Source organism: Loxodonta africana, chromosome 17 (genome assembly GCF_030014295.1).
Source record: "Loxodonta africana isolate mLoxAfr1 chromosome 17, mLoxAfr1.hap2, whole genome shotgun sequence".
Taxonomy (NCBI): domain Eukaryota; kingdom Metazoa; phylum Chordata; class Mammalia; order Proboscidea; family Elephantidae; genus Loxodonta; species Loxodonta africana.
The window spans coordinates 74,361,478-74,378,170 of NC_087358.1; the positions used below are offsets into that span (position 1 = coordinate 74,361,478).

At 38.8% G+C, this 16,693-nt stretch overlaps 1 protein-coding gene across 1 annotated transcript in view; it reads right to left on the minus strand.

Annotated features, from left to right (window-relative positions):
- Window positions 1-203: 203 nt before the first annotated feature.
- NEK5 (NIMA related kinase 5) overlaps window positions 204-16,693 on the minus strand; it is a 164,092-nt gene continuing 147,602 nt past the window's right edge. Inside the window, exon 22 of the mRNA XM_003412576.3 lies at window positions 204-1,397. Coding sequence (XP_003412624.2) covers window positions 1,232-1,397 — 166 coding nt within the window. The 3' untranslated portion in view covers window positions 204-1,231. The remainder of the gene's footprint in view (window positions 1,398-16,693) is intronic.

Consider the following 16,693-nt stretch of genomic DNA (forward strand, 5'->3'; position numbering starts at 1 on the left):
AAGTTTAAGTCTAGTTTCCTGGCTGAAAAATTTACAATCTTAATGAGGAAACTGTATTAGCATTCATTCACTCAGGAAACATTTCTGGCACTGTGCTAAACACTATATATATATAAAAAAAAAAAAAAAAACATAAAATACAAAGACCAGATGTAGTCTCTGCCCTCAAAAAGTTTATAATCTATAAACATGAAACTATTGGAAAACAACTTGATAAAACATAAAATAAATTATTATTTAGTGCATAATTAACATGGTATGTCTTGTTCCTCTCCTTGCTCAATTGCCCTCTGTGTCAAAATCAGCTTCAAAACAGTGTTTTCAATATAACTTAAGAAATTTCAAAATCACAGTTTTATAAAATAGCAGATTCATTTATTTTAAATGAAAGAGTTTTGTATACTGTGCTGGTTTTCTATAACTGCTGAAACAAATGACCACAAATTTAGTGGCTTAAAACAACGTATTATCTTGCAATTCTGGGGTTCAAAATGGATCTCACTAGGCTAAAATCAAGGTGTCAGCAGCACTGTGTTCCTTTCTGGAGGATCTTGGGAAGAATCCATTTCCTTGTCTTTTCCAGCTTCTCGAGGCCACCCACATTCCTTGGCTCATGGTCCCCTTCCTTCATCCAGAGTCAGCAACATCAGGCCGAGTCCTTCTCACGCTGCCACCTCACTGGTACTCGCTCTTCTGCCTCCTGCTTCCACTTTTAAGGCCCCTCTGGTTACACTGGGACCACCCAGATAATCCAGGATTATCTCCCTATTTTAAGCTCAATTGATTAGCAACTTTAATTCCATCTGTAACCTTAATTCCCCTTTGCCATGTAACATAACACATTCACTTATTCCAGGGATCAAGACATGAACATCTTGGGGGAAGGGGCATTATTCAGCCTAACACACATATTATCTGAAAGATTGCTTAATAGAAATTTTAAAGTGAAAGTGTTCATTTCTAGGCTTAAACGTTAGTTCTATTATCTAAGGTCAAAGAAAAATGAACAAATCCTTAGGGTTACTGAGAAAACTCTTGCAATAAAGTGAACAATGATGACATTTGTGACAGTTACTATAGTTAACAAACACTAACTTATTATTTAAGAAAAAAATACAAAAATCACCCTTGTATATTTTGAATGGTTGTTGACGTTCCTCGGACTTCATCAACAACATACATTTTGATGGGGGTTAAATGGAGCATTAAATGGAGTAGAAATACTCTCCATTCATTTAATGTGAAATTTCTGAGTGCTTATCCCTTCTCCTCCTGACTTTTTAGCATCCTTAGAGGAACCTGAAGCCGCTTCTTTTTTTTCTTCTTCTTTGGAAATTGCAAGTTTTTCTAGGGATTCTACTAAATCTCTCAACTCATCTTCAGATTCTTCAAAATTTCTGAAATTATAAAGAGTAAAAACCAACTTCATTATACCAAAACACTGAAGAATAAATATAACGGGTGGTTTCCCCTTTTTATTCCCTACCCTCACTTGAGCAATATCAGAGTTTTTTTCCACAGGCTAAGAAATTTCTTATTACATCAGTCTGGTTTTTCTTAGGGTGATAAACAACCAATATTGAAGGATCAGGCTTTTGTTTAGCTGGACTTTTGTTCAACAATCTCTATTTGGTAACATCCAGCTACTCTTATGTTTAAGAAGAGAGGGAGAGAAAAGATAAAAAGGAGAGATAAAAAGGGAGAGGAAGTAAAAGAAGAAAACACTAAAGCAGCTGCCATCTGCTGAGTCCTTACTGTGTGCTAGTCCCTGTCCTCGGGCATATCACACAGTCATATTTAATTTAATCCTAACAGCGCTTTGAGGTAGACATTTATGGATGGAGAAACTGAGGCTTGGGTTAAAATATGCTCAAGGCTGTGGGGACCGTGGTGTCAGGGAACATCTAGCTCAACTGGCATAACACAGTTTATAAAGAAAATGTTCTTCATTCTACTACGGTGAGAAGTGTCTGGGGTCTTAAAGCCTTTGAGCGGCCATCTAGGATATTCCACTGGTCTCACCCCTTCAGGAGCAAGAGAGAACGAAGACAACTAAAGACACAAGGGAAAGATTAGTCCAAAGAACCAATGGACCACATCTACCACGGCCTCCAGCAGACTGACTCCAGTACAACTAGATGGTGCCCAGCTACCACCACTGACTGCTCTGACAAAGATCACAATAGAGGGTCCCGGACAGAGCTAACTCAAAAAGAAAGACCAGACTTGCTGGCCTGACAAAGACTGGAGAAATGCTGAGAGTATGGCCCCCAGACACCCTATCAGCTCAGTAATGAGGCCACTCCTGAGGTTCACCCCTCAGCCAAAGATTGGACAGACCCATAAAACAAAACGAGACTAAAGGGGCACACTAGCCCAGGGGCAAGGACTAGAAGGCAGGAGGGGGCAGGAAAGCTGGTAATAGGGAACCAAGGTAGAGAAGGGAGAGTGTTGACATGTCATGGGGTTGTTAACCAACGTCACAGAACAATGTGTATACTAACTGTTTAATGAGAAACTAGTTTGTTCTGTAAACCTTCATCTAAAGCACAATTTAAAAAAAGATTTAAAAAATTATATATATACATATATATGTTCAAGCTCTCACAACCGCTAATTAGTAGGACCAAGAATTGAAATTGTGTCTGATTGAAACATTGATATTTTTAAAAGGGAAGAGGACAAGAGACCAAGAAAATCTCAAATTTTATGGCCAGAGAAGGAGACTGAGCAAGACCAGGAAGAGCCAAGAAATGAGGGAGCAGAGAATTTCCAGAAAGACCGAGAAATGGCGACCGGACTTGGCAATTTCAAGGTAATAAACAGATGACCTCTGAAAGAATAGCTTTAAATGAGTGCCGCACTGCAGGAACAAAACTTGAGTACTGCAGGAGCCAAACTTGAGTAGACTGTGAAGGCAACACTAAAAATAAACAAAATCAAAAAGAAGGCAAATGAGAGATAAGAAAGTTGTGACAATAGGGAAGCTGCTCTGAGGCGAAGAACACGGCAATGGTTTTCAGGTTTCTAAAGATGGGAAAGATTATCAGTTGTTGTTGAGCTGACCCTGACATGGTGATCCCATGCGTGTCAGAGCAGAACTGAGCTCCACCGGGTTTTCTTTTTCTTTTTAGGTTATTTATTTTTTTTTATAATTTATTTTTGTTGTTGTTCAGAATATATACAGCAGAACATACACCAATTCAAGAATTTCTACACATACAATTCAGTGACACTGATTATATTCTCATGTTCCTTTTTCAGACTGTTCCTCCCTCATTAACATAAGCTCATTGCCCCCTAAGTTTCCCATCTAATCTTTCAAGTTGCTGTTGTCAGTTTAATTTCATATATCTAGATCTTAAAAGAGCACTCTGCTCAGGACAGATACTCTTTACTAGTTAAGCTAAACTATTGTTTGGTTTTAAGAAGACTTCAGGGGATATTTTTGGTTTAAGGGTTTTCAACAGCTGATTTTTTTGGAAGTGGACTGCCAGGCCTTTCTTCTGAGGTGCCTCTGGGTGGACTTGCACTGCCAACCTGTTGGTTAACAGTTGATCACATTAACCCTTAGGGCATGTTTATATGCTCAGAAGAAGGAGGTAATACAAACATGCTGAAAATATAGGAGAAGGGTTGGATAATTGAAGGGAACAAGGTCACTGAAAAGAGATTGGGATTTAGAGCCCAGGGAGAAGAATGCACTCTCAGCAGGAAGAGACATAGTTTTTCCTTTGAGACAGAAGATAGGGACAGAGAAGGAGAAAAGAACTCATGTGGACATAGAGAAGTTATGAAGTTACAAAACTGAGATGATTCACCTACAAACCACATACTTGCTCCTCTGTGAAGCAAGAGACAAGGTCACATGATGCAAGTGAGGTGGATGGAGGTATGCAGGAATGAGGGCTTGGGATAGCTGCAACGGAGGAAAGGAAGCTGACCAGGAGCCCACGGTCGTATTGCTAGGCCTCATGGAGCACACCACTAAAACTGGAGATAGAAAAGTTGGGGTGAAAAAATAAATTTAAAGAAAGTTGGGGCTAACAAGCAGTTATAGCTCCCATTTTTAACCTATCATTGCTGAGCAAACAGTTAACATGCTCAGCTGCTAACCAAAACGTTGGAGATTCAAGTTCACTCAGTGGGATTTCAGAGGAAAGGCCTGGCAATCTACTTCTGAAAAATCAGCCACTGAAACCCCTAAGGGGCACAATTCTACTCTGACACACATGGAGTCATCATGAAGCCTAGTGGACTCAAAGGCAACTGGTATACTGAGGTATGTGCTGAGCACTTTACATAAGATTTTCCCTTTTTCTTTGGTCCTCTACAATTTTAACTGTGATGTGTCTAAGTGTGACTTTCTTTTCATTGTTCCTGCTTGTTAACTGTTTTACTTCCCAGATACAATGCTTCGTGGCTTTCAGTAATTATAAAAAGCACAGTTGTAAGTGCTCTGAACAGTGCTTTTCCCTGTTCTAGTCTCTCCTTCTGGAACTTCTTGTAGATATAAATTGTACCTTCTCAGGCTATCTTTCATGCGTCTTACCTCCTCTTTCATATTTCATCATTTTTCTCTCAGATTGATCTTCCAGTTACCAATTCATTCATTAATTGTACTTTATTCTGTTTTCTAAACTGTTGGCAAAGTTTTAATTTCTGTTTGTAGATTTTTTCATTTAATAAATTCTGGTGAATAAATCTTTCTGTTCTTTTTTTGACAGACCATCTTTCATGGTTTGAGTCCTTATTTTAATTAAATAATTTTAAATATACATATAGTCTTCATAAGATAATATTAGTATATGAAATTCTTGATGGTCTAATTCAGCCATTTCTGTTTGTTATCTCATTTCATTGTGGATTCTTTCCTCATCTGTTTTTAAATTTTCAATTATAAGCTCATCATCAGCAGTGCTTGAAGGAGAGAGTCCTATGTAGCCTGATTTGAGGACATCACCCCCAGAGTGTTTTATATTTACTTCTTCCTGGCATCCCAGGAGTACTACCATTACTTAATGTAATTTTAATGTTAATTTCCCAAACTATCCAAATATTATAAATTCAAACTCCACACCCAAGCGAAGGCAAGCTCATAGTTATAAATTTCTGGGCAAGAATTTTTTTTTTTTTCCACCAGAGATTGGACCAAGACAGACAAGCCACATTACTTGGATCTTCTTCTAGACACAGTTGCCCTGAGGTGCAGGTCTTCGAGGGTCTACCCATCAAGAACATGTAGGCAGGACATAGAGAAAAGACAGGAAGGAAAAAAAATTTTTTTTTTAAAAACCTCCAAAACATAATGAGCCTACAAACTAAATTTCCAAAACACATAAATCAATCTAATGGCAAGAAAGACAGGCAATAAAATCAAAAGTTGGACCATGAACTAAATCCAGGTCAAATTATTTTCATGGAAGCTTTTAATAAAGCTCTTCAAGCATGTTCAAAGAGATAAATTAAAACACTGCCTCCATTTTAAAAAAGTGTCTTTAAATTATGGGAAGTATGCAGTAGTGAAACAAGAACATAAACAATGAGTATTAATGTTGGACATGAAATATGTAATTAGATGAGATTTGAAAACAGCATTCAAGAATTCACCTAGAGAGGCAGGGCCAAGATGGCGGAATAGCCAGATGCTTCCGGTGATCCCTCTTACAACAAAGACCTAAAAAAATCAAGTGAAATGATTATATTTATGACAAGCTAGGAGTCCTGAACATCAAAGGCAAAGTTAGAAAACAGACTAAGTGGCAGCAAGAGAGTGAGACCATTCAAAGCAGAGAGGAGTTGCTGGACCTGAATCGCTGGGATCCCTCAGGCACCGTTCCCAACAGTGGCTACGGCAGGCTGGTGGAGGCGTTCGGCTGCAGTTTCCTCAGGGAGAAGCAGCCAGCCACACAGCCTACCCACAACTGTGGAACCAGAGAAGAACGGTGCTCTCGGCAAAATCTAAGTACTTACATATATTTTACTGCGACCCCCGCCCCCAAGCCGACTTCAGTGGCTGTGGATTTACCTGGGCCTGAAATAGGCCCATTCGAGCACCCTGAGCTATGCTCCTGGATATGGAGAAGGAATAAATTCACAACGGGGGAAAAGATAATTTGCCAGCTCCACTAACCTGGGGAGCTCAGGACAGAAGCAACTCTTGTCCAGGCATAAACGGTCCATGCAATTTGAATAACTTTCCCCACTGCCTGGACCTGTGTGGGCCTATTCCAGAAAAATAAGCCCTTGCTGGCAGACTGTGACTGTTTAAGCTGTGCAGTGGAGAGGTAGATGTTTCATATTTGACGTGGCTGTGCCTATTAAACAGGGTCTTCACCTACCCAAATCAGGGGCCTAAGGACTAGTGGCTCCATTCAGGTCATCCAGCCCCCATGACAGGGGTCCAAGGGTACCTCCCAGTCCTTACAACCAAAAGCACTGGGTGCCCATGGTCCGTCTGCAGAACCCAACTACCTGCACGCTTTAGGAAAGAGGGACGTGCTTTCTTCAGAGACACTCGGGGGATGGTTCTCAGCGCCCTGCCTTCTTCAGAGCGTAACCCTCTGCTGCAACCAGATACTGGTACTATATCAAACACCCCTGCCCCTCTAAGACTGTAGGACAGAGCCTGTACCACACACTTGATGATCAGCTACCTGGACACCTGAGCTGAATACACACAAGAAAAGTGAATGGGCTCATAAGAACATATACCTGATAACAGCTCTAGCCATCTGGTGACAGGACATCGGAGCCCCAAAGGTGAAAATAATCAAGCTAGCTCACTCAAGCAACCCATTTAGGCATATCAAAACAAAACAAAGCAAGAAACTAGGATACGGTAAGCAAACATAAAATAAATTAATACAGTAACTTATAGGTGGCTCCGAGACAACAGCCAATATCAAACCACATAAAGAAACAGACCATGATCACTTCAACAAACTCTCAAAACAGAGAATCAAAGAATCTTCTGGATGGAGGTGTCTTCCTGGAGTTACGGGATGCAGAATTGAAAAGATTAGTATACAGAACTCTTCAAGACATCAGGAAGGAGACCAGGCAATATGCAGAACAGGCCAAGCAACACATATATAAAACAGTTGAAGAAATTAAAAGAACATAATAAAAAATTTAATAAGCTGCAAGAATCCATAGAGAGACACCAATCAGAAATTCAGAAGATTAACAATAAAATTACAGAATTCGACAACTCAATAGAAAGTCAGAGGAGCAGAAATGAGCAAGTGGAAGGCAGACCGTGAAGATAAAGCACTTGGCACCAATATATTTGAGGAAAAAACAGATAAAATCATTAAAAAAAATGAAGAAACCTTAATAATCATGTGGGATTCTATCAAGAGAAATAACCTACCAGTGATTGGAGTACCAGAAGAGGGAGGGATAACAGAAAATACAGAGAAAATCGTTGAAGATTTGTTGGCAGAAAACTTCCCTGATACATCGTGAAAGATGAGAAGATATCAATCCAAGATGCTCAGTGAACTCCACATAAGGTAGCTTTTAAAAGAAAGTCACCAAGACATAGCATAATCAAACTTGCCAAAAACAAAGATAAAGAGAGAATTTTAAGAGCAGCTAGGGATAAACGAAAAGTTACCTACAAAGGAGAGTCAATAGGAATAAGCTCAGACTACTCGGCAGAAACCATGCAGGCAAGAAGGCAATGGGGTGACTTATATAAGGCATTGAAGGGAAAAAATTGCCAGCCAGGACTCATATATCCAGCAAAACTGTCTCTCAAATACGAAGGTGAAATTAGGACAGTTCCAGATAAACAGAAGTTTAGAGATTTCGTAAAAACCAAACCAAAACTACAAGACATACTAAAGGGAGTTCTTTGGTTAGAAAATTAATAATATCAGGTATCAACCCAAGATGAGAACACAGGACAGAGCAATCAGATGTTAACCCAGACAGGGAAACCACAAAAATAAATCAAGATTTAAAAAAATGCTCAAAACAGGGAAACAGAAATGTCATTGTGTAAAAGAAGGCCACATAAAATAATAAAGAGGAATTAAGAAATGCAGTCATAGATCTTTCATGTGGAGAGGAAGACAAAGCAATATAAAGAAATAAAAGTTAGGTTTAAACTTAGAAAAACAAGAGTAACTATTACGGTACCCACAAAGGAGACCAACTATCCTACTCGTCAAAATGAAATACAAGAAAAAAATAGAGACTTAGCAGAAATGAAATCAACAACAATGAATAAGAGGAAAACACAATATATAAACTACTCAGCACAAAAAATTAAGTGGGAAAAAGAAACTGTCAACAACACACAAAAAAAGACATCAAAATGACAGCACTAAACTCATACCTATCCATAATTACGCTGAATGTCAATGGACTAAATGCGCTGATAAAGAGACAAAGAGTGGCAGAATGGATTAAAAAACACGATCCATCTATATGCTGCCTACAAGAGACACACCTTAGACTGAGAGACACAAATAAACTAAAACTCAAAGGATGGAAAAAAATATATCAAGCAAACAACAATCTAAAAAAAGCAGAAGTGGCAATATTAATTTCTGACAAAATAGACTTCAAAGTTAAATCCACCACAAAGGATAAGGAAGGATACTATGTATTGATTAAAGAGTCAATATACCAGGAGGATATAACCGTATTAAATATTTACACACCAATGACAGGGCTTCAAGATACATGAAACAAACTCTAACAGCATTGAAAAGTGAGATAGCTCCACAATTATAGTAGGAGACTTCAACACACCACTTTTGGTGAAGGACATGACATCCAGAAAGAAGCTCAATAAAGACACACAAAAGATCTAAATGCAACAATAAACCAACTCAACCTTATAGACATATACAGGACACTCCACCCAACAGCAGCCAAGTATACTTTCTTTCTTTTCTAGTGCACATGGAACATTCTCTAGAATAGACCACATATTAGGTCATAAAGCAAGCCTTAGCAGAATCCAAAACATCGAAATATTACAAAGCATCTACTCTGAACATAAGGCCATAAAAGTAGAAATCAACAACAGGAAAAAGAAATCAAACACTTGGAAACCGAACAATACATGGCTCACAAAAGACTACGTTATAGAAGACATTAAGGATCGGATACAGAAATTCATAGAGTCCAATGAGAATGAACATACTTCCTATCAGAACCTTTGGGACACAGTGAAAGCGGTGCTCAGAGGTCAATTTATTTCAGTAAATGCACACATAAAAAAGAAGAGACAAAATCAAAGAATTATCCCTACCACTTGAACAAATAGAAAGAAAGCAACAAACGAAACCTTCAGGCACTACCCAAAAAACCCAGTGCCCTTGAGTCAATTCCGCACTAGAAGAAAGGAAATAATAAAAATTAAAAAATTTAGAGCAGAACTAAAAGAAATAGAAAACAGAAAAACCACTGAAAGAGTTAACAAGACCAAAAGCTGGTTCTTTGAAAAAATTAACACAATTGATAAACCACTGACCAAACTGACAGAAGAAAAACAGGAGAGGAAGCAAATAACCCAAATAAGAAATGAGATGGGTGATATTACAACAGACACAACTGAAATTAAAAGAATCATATCAGATTACTATGAAAAATTGTACTCTAACAAATTTGAAAACCTAGAAGAAATGGATAATTTCCTAGAAACACGCTACCTACCTAAACTAACACAAACAGAGGTAGAACAACTAAATAGACGCATAACAAAAGATGAAATTGAAAAGGTAACTTAAAAACTCCCCTCCCAAAAAAACTCTGGCCCAGACAGCTTCACTGCAGAGTTCTACCAAACTTTCAGAGAAGCATTAACACCACTACTATTAAAGGTATTTCAGAGCATAGAAAAGGGCGGAATACTACCAAACTCACTCTATGAAGCCAGCATATCCCCGATACCAAAACCAGGTCAAGACATCACAAAAAAGGAAAATTACAGGCCTATATCCCTTATGAACTTAGACACAAAAATCCTCAACGAAATTCTACCCAAAGGGATTCAACAAAATATCAAAAGAATAATTCACCATGACCAAGTGGGTTTCATACCAGGTATGCAGGGATGGTTGAACATTAGAAAAACAATCAAATTAATCAATCATGTAAATAAAACAAAAGACAAGAACCACATGATTTTATCAACTGATGCAGAAAAGGCATTTGACAAAGTTCAACACCCATTCATGATAAAAACTCAGCAAAATAGGAATAGAAGGAAAATTCCTAAACATAATAAAGGGCATTTATACAAAGCCAACAGCCAACATCATCCTAAATGGAGAGAGTCTGAAAGCCTTCCCCTTGAGATTGGGAACAAGACAAGGAGGCCCTTTATTGCCACCCTTATTGAACATTGTGCTGGAGGTCCTAGCCAGAGCGATTAGGCTAGATAAAGAAAAAAAGTGCATCCAGATTGGGAAGGAAGAAGTAAAAGTATCTCTATTTGCGGATGACAGGATTTTATACACAGAAAACCCTAAAAAATCCTCCAGAAAACTACCGAAACTAATAGAAGAGTTCAGCAGAGCATCAGGATACAAGATAAACATACCAAAATCAGTTGGATTCCTCTACACCAACAAAAAGATCATTGAAGAGGAAATCACCAAATCAATACCATTTACAGTAGCCCCCAAGAAGATAAAATATTTAGGAATAAATCTTACCAGAGACGTAAAAGATCTATACAAAGAAAACTACAAGAGACTACTGCAAGAAAACAAAAGAGACCTACGTAAGTGGAAAAACATACCTTGCTCATGGATAGGAAGACTTAACATTATAAAAATGTCTACTCTACCAAAAGCGATGTGGAGATTTAATGCAATTTCAATCCAAATTCCAATGACATTTTTTAATGAGATGGAGAAACAAATCACCAACTTCATATGGAAGGGCAAGAGGCCCCAGATAAGTAAAGCATTACTGAAAAAGAAGAACGAAGTGGGAGGCCTCACTCTACCTGACTGTAGAGCCTATTATACCGCCACAGTAGTCAAAGCAGCCTGGTACTGGTACGACAACAGATACATAGACCAATGGAACAGAATTGAGAATCCAGACATAAATCCATCCACATATGAGCAGCTGATATTTGACAAAGGCCCCAAAACAGTTAAATGGGGAAAAGACAGACTTTTTAACAAATGGTGCTGGCATAACTGGATATCCATCTGCAAACAAATGAAACAAGACTCATATCTCACACCGTACACAAAAAACTAACTCAAAATGGATCAAAGACCTAAATATAAAATCTAAAACGATAAAGATCATGGAAGAAAAAATAGGGACAATGCTAGGAGCCCTAATACATGGCATAAACAGTATACAAAACATTACTAACAATGCAGAAGAAAAACTAGATAACTGGGAGCTCCTAAAAATCAAACACCTATGCTCATCCAAAGACTTCATCAAAAGAATGAAAAAGATTACCTACTGACTGGGAAAAAGTTTTTAGCTGTGACATTTCTGATCAGCACCTGATCTCTAAAATCTATATGATACTGCAAAAACTCAACTACAAAAAGACAACCCAATTAAATAACGGGCAAAGATAAGAACAGGCACTTCACTAAAGAAGACATTCAGGTAGCTAACAGGAAATGCTACAGGTAGCTAATAAGGAAATGCTCAGGATCCTTAGCCGTTAGAGAAATGCAAATCAAAACTACAATGAGATTGTATCTCACTCCAACAAGGCTGGCATTAATCCAAAAAACACAAAATAATAAATGTTTGAGACGTTGTGGAGAGACTGGAACACTTCTACACTGCTGGCAGGAATGTAAAATGGTACAGCCACTTTGGAAATCGATTTGGCGCTTCCTTAAAAAGCTAGAAAGAGAACTACCATAGGGTCCAGCAATCCCACTCCTTGGAATATATCCTAGAGAAATAAGAGCCTTTACAGGAACATATATATGCACACCCACATTCCCTACAGCACTTTTTACAACAGCAAAAAGATGGAAGCAACCAAGGTGCCCATCAATGGATGAATGGATAAATTATGGTACATTCTCACAATGGAATATTATGCATCAATAAAGAACGGTGATGAGTCTGCGAAACATTTCATAACATGGAGGAATCTGGAAGGCATTATGCTGAGTGAAATTAGTGAGTTGCAAAAGGACAAATATTGTATAAGACCACTATTATAAGAACTCCAGAAATAGTTTATACAGAGAAGAAAATATTCTTTGATGGTTACGAGGAGGGGAGGGAGGGAGAGAGGTATTCCCTAATTAGATAGTAGATAAGAACTACTTTAGGTGAAGGGAAAGACAACACACAATACAGGAGAGGTCAGCACAACTGGAGTAAACCAAAAGCAAAGAAGTTTTTTGGATAAACTGAATGCTTTGAAGGCCAGCATAGCAGGGGCGGGGGGTTTGGGGACCATGGTTTCAAAGGACATCTAAGTCAATTGTCATAATAAAATCTATTAAGAAAACATTCTCCATCCAACTTTGGAGAGTGGCATCTGGGGCGTTAAAGGCTAGCAAGAGGCAATCTAAGATGCATCAATTGGTCTCAACCCATCTGGAGCAAAGGAGAATGAAGAACACCAAGGAGATGAGGTAATTATGAGCCCAAGAGACAGAAAAGGCCACATAAACCAGAGACTACATCAGCCTGAGACCACAACAACTAGATGGTGCCCAGATACACCCGATGACTGCCCTGACAGGGAATACAACAGAGAACCCCTGATGGAGCAGGAGAGCAGTTGGATGCAGACCCCAAATTCTCGTAAAAAGACCAGACTTAATGGTCTGACTGAGACTAGAAGGACCCCAGTTGTCATGGCCCCCAGACCTTCTGTTAGCCCACAACAGGAACGATTCCCAAAGCCAACTCTTCAGACAGGGATTGGACTGGACAACGGGATGGAAAAAGATGCCAGTGAAGAATGAGTTTCTTGGATCAAGTAGACACTTGAGACTATGTTGGCATCTCCTATCTGGAGGGGAGATGAGAGGGCAGAGGGGGTCAGAAGCTGGCAGAATGGACAGGAAAAGAGAAGAGTGGAGGGAAGGAGTGTGCTGTGTCATTAGGGGGAGAGCAATTAGGAGTATATAGCAAGGTATACATGAAGTTTTGTATGAGAGACTGACTTGATTTGTAAACTTTCAGTTAAAGCACAATAAAAATTAAAAAAAAAAAAAAAGAATTCACCTAGAGTTGAGCAAAAAGAATAAAAAAACATGAAAAAGAAATTAGGGGTTAATGGAGATAGACTGAGAGGCTCCAAAATATATCTAACTGGAGGGCCAAAATGGAAGAAATAAGAAAAGCAGTATTTGGAGAAATAGCAGAAATTTTCCAGAAGTGAAGAAAGGCATGGGTCCTCAGAAAGAGAGTGAACCAAGCTGGAAAAAAGACATATTCAGACCTAGACATACCATAGTGAAACTTAAGAACACTAAAGATAAAATTATAGAAGTGTCAATGAGAAAATCAGCATATCTTTAAAGGAAAAACAATTAGATAACAAACTTCTTATCAATAATAATAGAGATAACAAGAAAAGTAACTGTCAACATAAAATTGTATGCCCAACCAAATTACTGTTAATGATTGAAAGCAAAATAAAAACACTTTGAACAGGCAAAGAATAAAAGAGTTTATGAGTAACTGACTGATTCAAAGAATTAGTAAAGGATATACAGGACACCCTGGTGGCGTAGTGGGTAAGTGCTACGGCTGCTAACCAAAAGGTTGGCAGTTCCAATCTGCCAGGCGCTCCTTGGAAACTCTACGGACAGTTCTACTCTGTCCTATAGGGTCGCTATGAGTCGGAATCGACTCGACGGCACTGGGTTTGGTTTGGTTTTGGCTTTATACATCAGCAAGAAAAAAACCCAAGCCAGAGGGAAAGCATGGGGTAGAAAAAACAATAGCAAGTCCCCAAAACGATAAACTATGTTGACACACTGAGTTAAGGTTAAAGGTAAACAAAAAATCTAATACTTTGCATTAAAAAAAAAAAGAAATTGGATGAAATGATGTTTGAGACTTCAAATACTTCACACTTACCAAAAAACTTGTGTGTGGGGTGTGGGTGGGTAGAAGAAACAATTTTAGTAATTGTTGAAGTTGGGCGATAGATACATAAGAGTTCATTATGCTATTCTCTCTGTTCTTACTGTGTGTCTGCAAATTTCCACAAGAATGAAGGTTTTCTTTTGGAAAACTAAAACTCTATATAACTATATCAGCATGTAAGTGTTTCACAATTGATCTCTATTCCCCTGGAGCAATAGAAGAAGAAGATCCAGGAACTGGAGAAGGAAATGGTCTGCAGTCTACTTGCCTTCATGAACTATTACCTCCCTTGCCAAGAGGCCAGAAGAAATGGTTGAGCTCGGCTACCATTACTGAACATTTTGAGCAGGGACCCAATAGATGGATCCTGATTGAAAGGAGATAAAAATTGGAATAGAACGTCAAATTCTTATGGAAACCAGACTTACTGAACCTATTGTTCTAAAACAATCTTTAAGCTCTGAAACAAAACTGTTTCATGAAGTCATCTTTAAAATGAACAATAGAGCAGCTCAAATAATAAAGAATGTCGGCCTTGAACATCGCACTCTTTTAAAGAATTATCTATATGAGACTAAATTGCAACAGTGAAACTAAAGCACAGATGTGAACTTTAAGGAGCACCATGGAGGTGAAGCAATGCGGACGGAGACGGCGAGGAGGCCGACACGAGGTGAAGCAATGCGGACGGAGACGGCGAGGAGGCCGACACGAGGTGAAGCAATGCGGACGGAGACGGCGAGGAGGCCGACGGAGACGGCGAGGAGGCCGACACGAGGTGAAGCAATGCGGACGGAGACGGCGAGGAGGCCGACACGAGGTGAAGCAATGCGGACGGAGACGGCGAGGAGGCCGACACGAGGTGAAGCAATGCGGACGGAGACGGCGAGGACGCCGACACGAGGTGAAGCAATGCGGACGGAGACGGCGAGGACGCCGACACGAGGTGAAGCAACGTAACCCACGGCATTGCTCTGTGCATGCAGAAACTGGTCAATGTGTACATGCTTTTTTGTGTATATTTTCACCAAAATATGTTTTAAAAAGACAAACGTTTTTAAGGTTTAGAGAGGTTTAAAAGCAATAAAGGCCTGAACTAATTTCGTATCTTTTTCATTCATTCCTAACTTCCTGATCACAAATTAACTTGATCCTTAACTTACCCACTGATTTGACTGGAATTCTTCCTTCTTACCTTTAAGACCTTACTTTGGAGTTATGGTCACTTTGGAGACTGGGTCTTCAGGAATAATTTAACATCGCATTTTCATTGGAGAGAGGGAGCTTCTTAGGTAATGATACTATTTTATTTCTGAATCTGGATGGGGGTTATATAGGTGTATTCAGCTCATAAAAATTCATTAAGCTGTTTACTTGTGATTTGTGTACTTTTCTGTGTATTTGTTATACTTCTATAAAAGCTATGCTTAGAAAAAAAAAGAATCAATGGGTACTTAAATTGTGCTTGTTATGTTTGAGAGGAAGAAAAGAATACTGACCAACTTTGATTTGTTAGATCACCTTATAGTTAGCTAACTATGCAAATGATCTTTGAAACTAGCACTGGGAAAAGAGTAATGTGGAAAACTTGTCAACTTCACAAGTAAGATTAACTGACACAAGAGCAAGAACAAGGACTCAAACATACCAACGATCATGAAGATGGTGCAGGACCAGGCAACCTTTTGTTCTGTCTTGCTTGGGCTCGCCATGAGTTGGAGCTGACTTCACACAACTAAGGACAACAACTTCTCTATCTTGGCCTTTTGTGAGACTGCTGAGGGACAATGCCCTTAGAGGTTCCTAGAAACTCTACTGTTTCATTGAGAGGATCTATGAGGCACACCTTTAAACTCCATAGGGGACCTTTCTCTGACTGAATGGTACTCTGAGGCACCACATCTAATCTTCCTGAAATCTTAACAACAGATTTTATAGTCACATTCCAGCTTCATGTTTGGACCATGTTTTCCCAGAAGTGCTCTGGACTTGATCTATGCTTAGAAGCCATTTCTTAATTTTGGTATCATCTGCTATGTGGAGAGACAGAATTTTCAAGACCATCGAACCTTTTCTTTTTTTAAGCCTTTTTATTTAACACTCCTTTAGTTTATCTCTCTCCTCTCACATTTTACCACAAGCAGCAAAAAGAAACTGGGTGGCATCTTCTTCAGTCTTGTTGGAAATCTCCTTAGCTAGATCACCTGGTTAGGCCCATATTTACTTTCTGTATTACTGTTGTTAAACATCCTACCACTACATAGTAAGGATCTCCAGTTTCAAATAGCATGTACCCTATTTTCCTGTCTTTGTAAATAAAATTTTATCGAAACACAGCCACACCCATTCACTTACATTGTCTATGGATGTTTTCAGAGTTCAGTAGTTACAAGACAGCTCTTATGACCCATAAACCTAAAATATTTACTCTCTGGTCCTTTCCAGAAAAAAGCTGGTTGACCCTTGATCTATAACAAATACATTCAGATAATTAATTTTCTCTAATTACTATTAATCTGAAACCCACAAGTTTTGTTACACAGTATTTTTATTCCATCATTTTCAATTATCTTTAAATTTTCACTGTGATTTCCTCTTTTAACCATGAATTATTTATGATTCA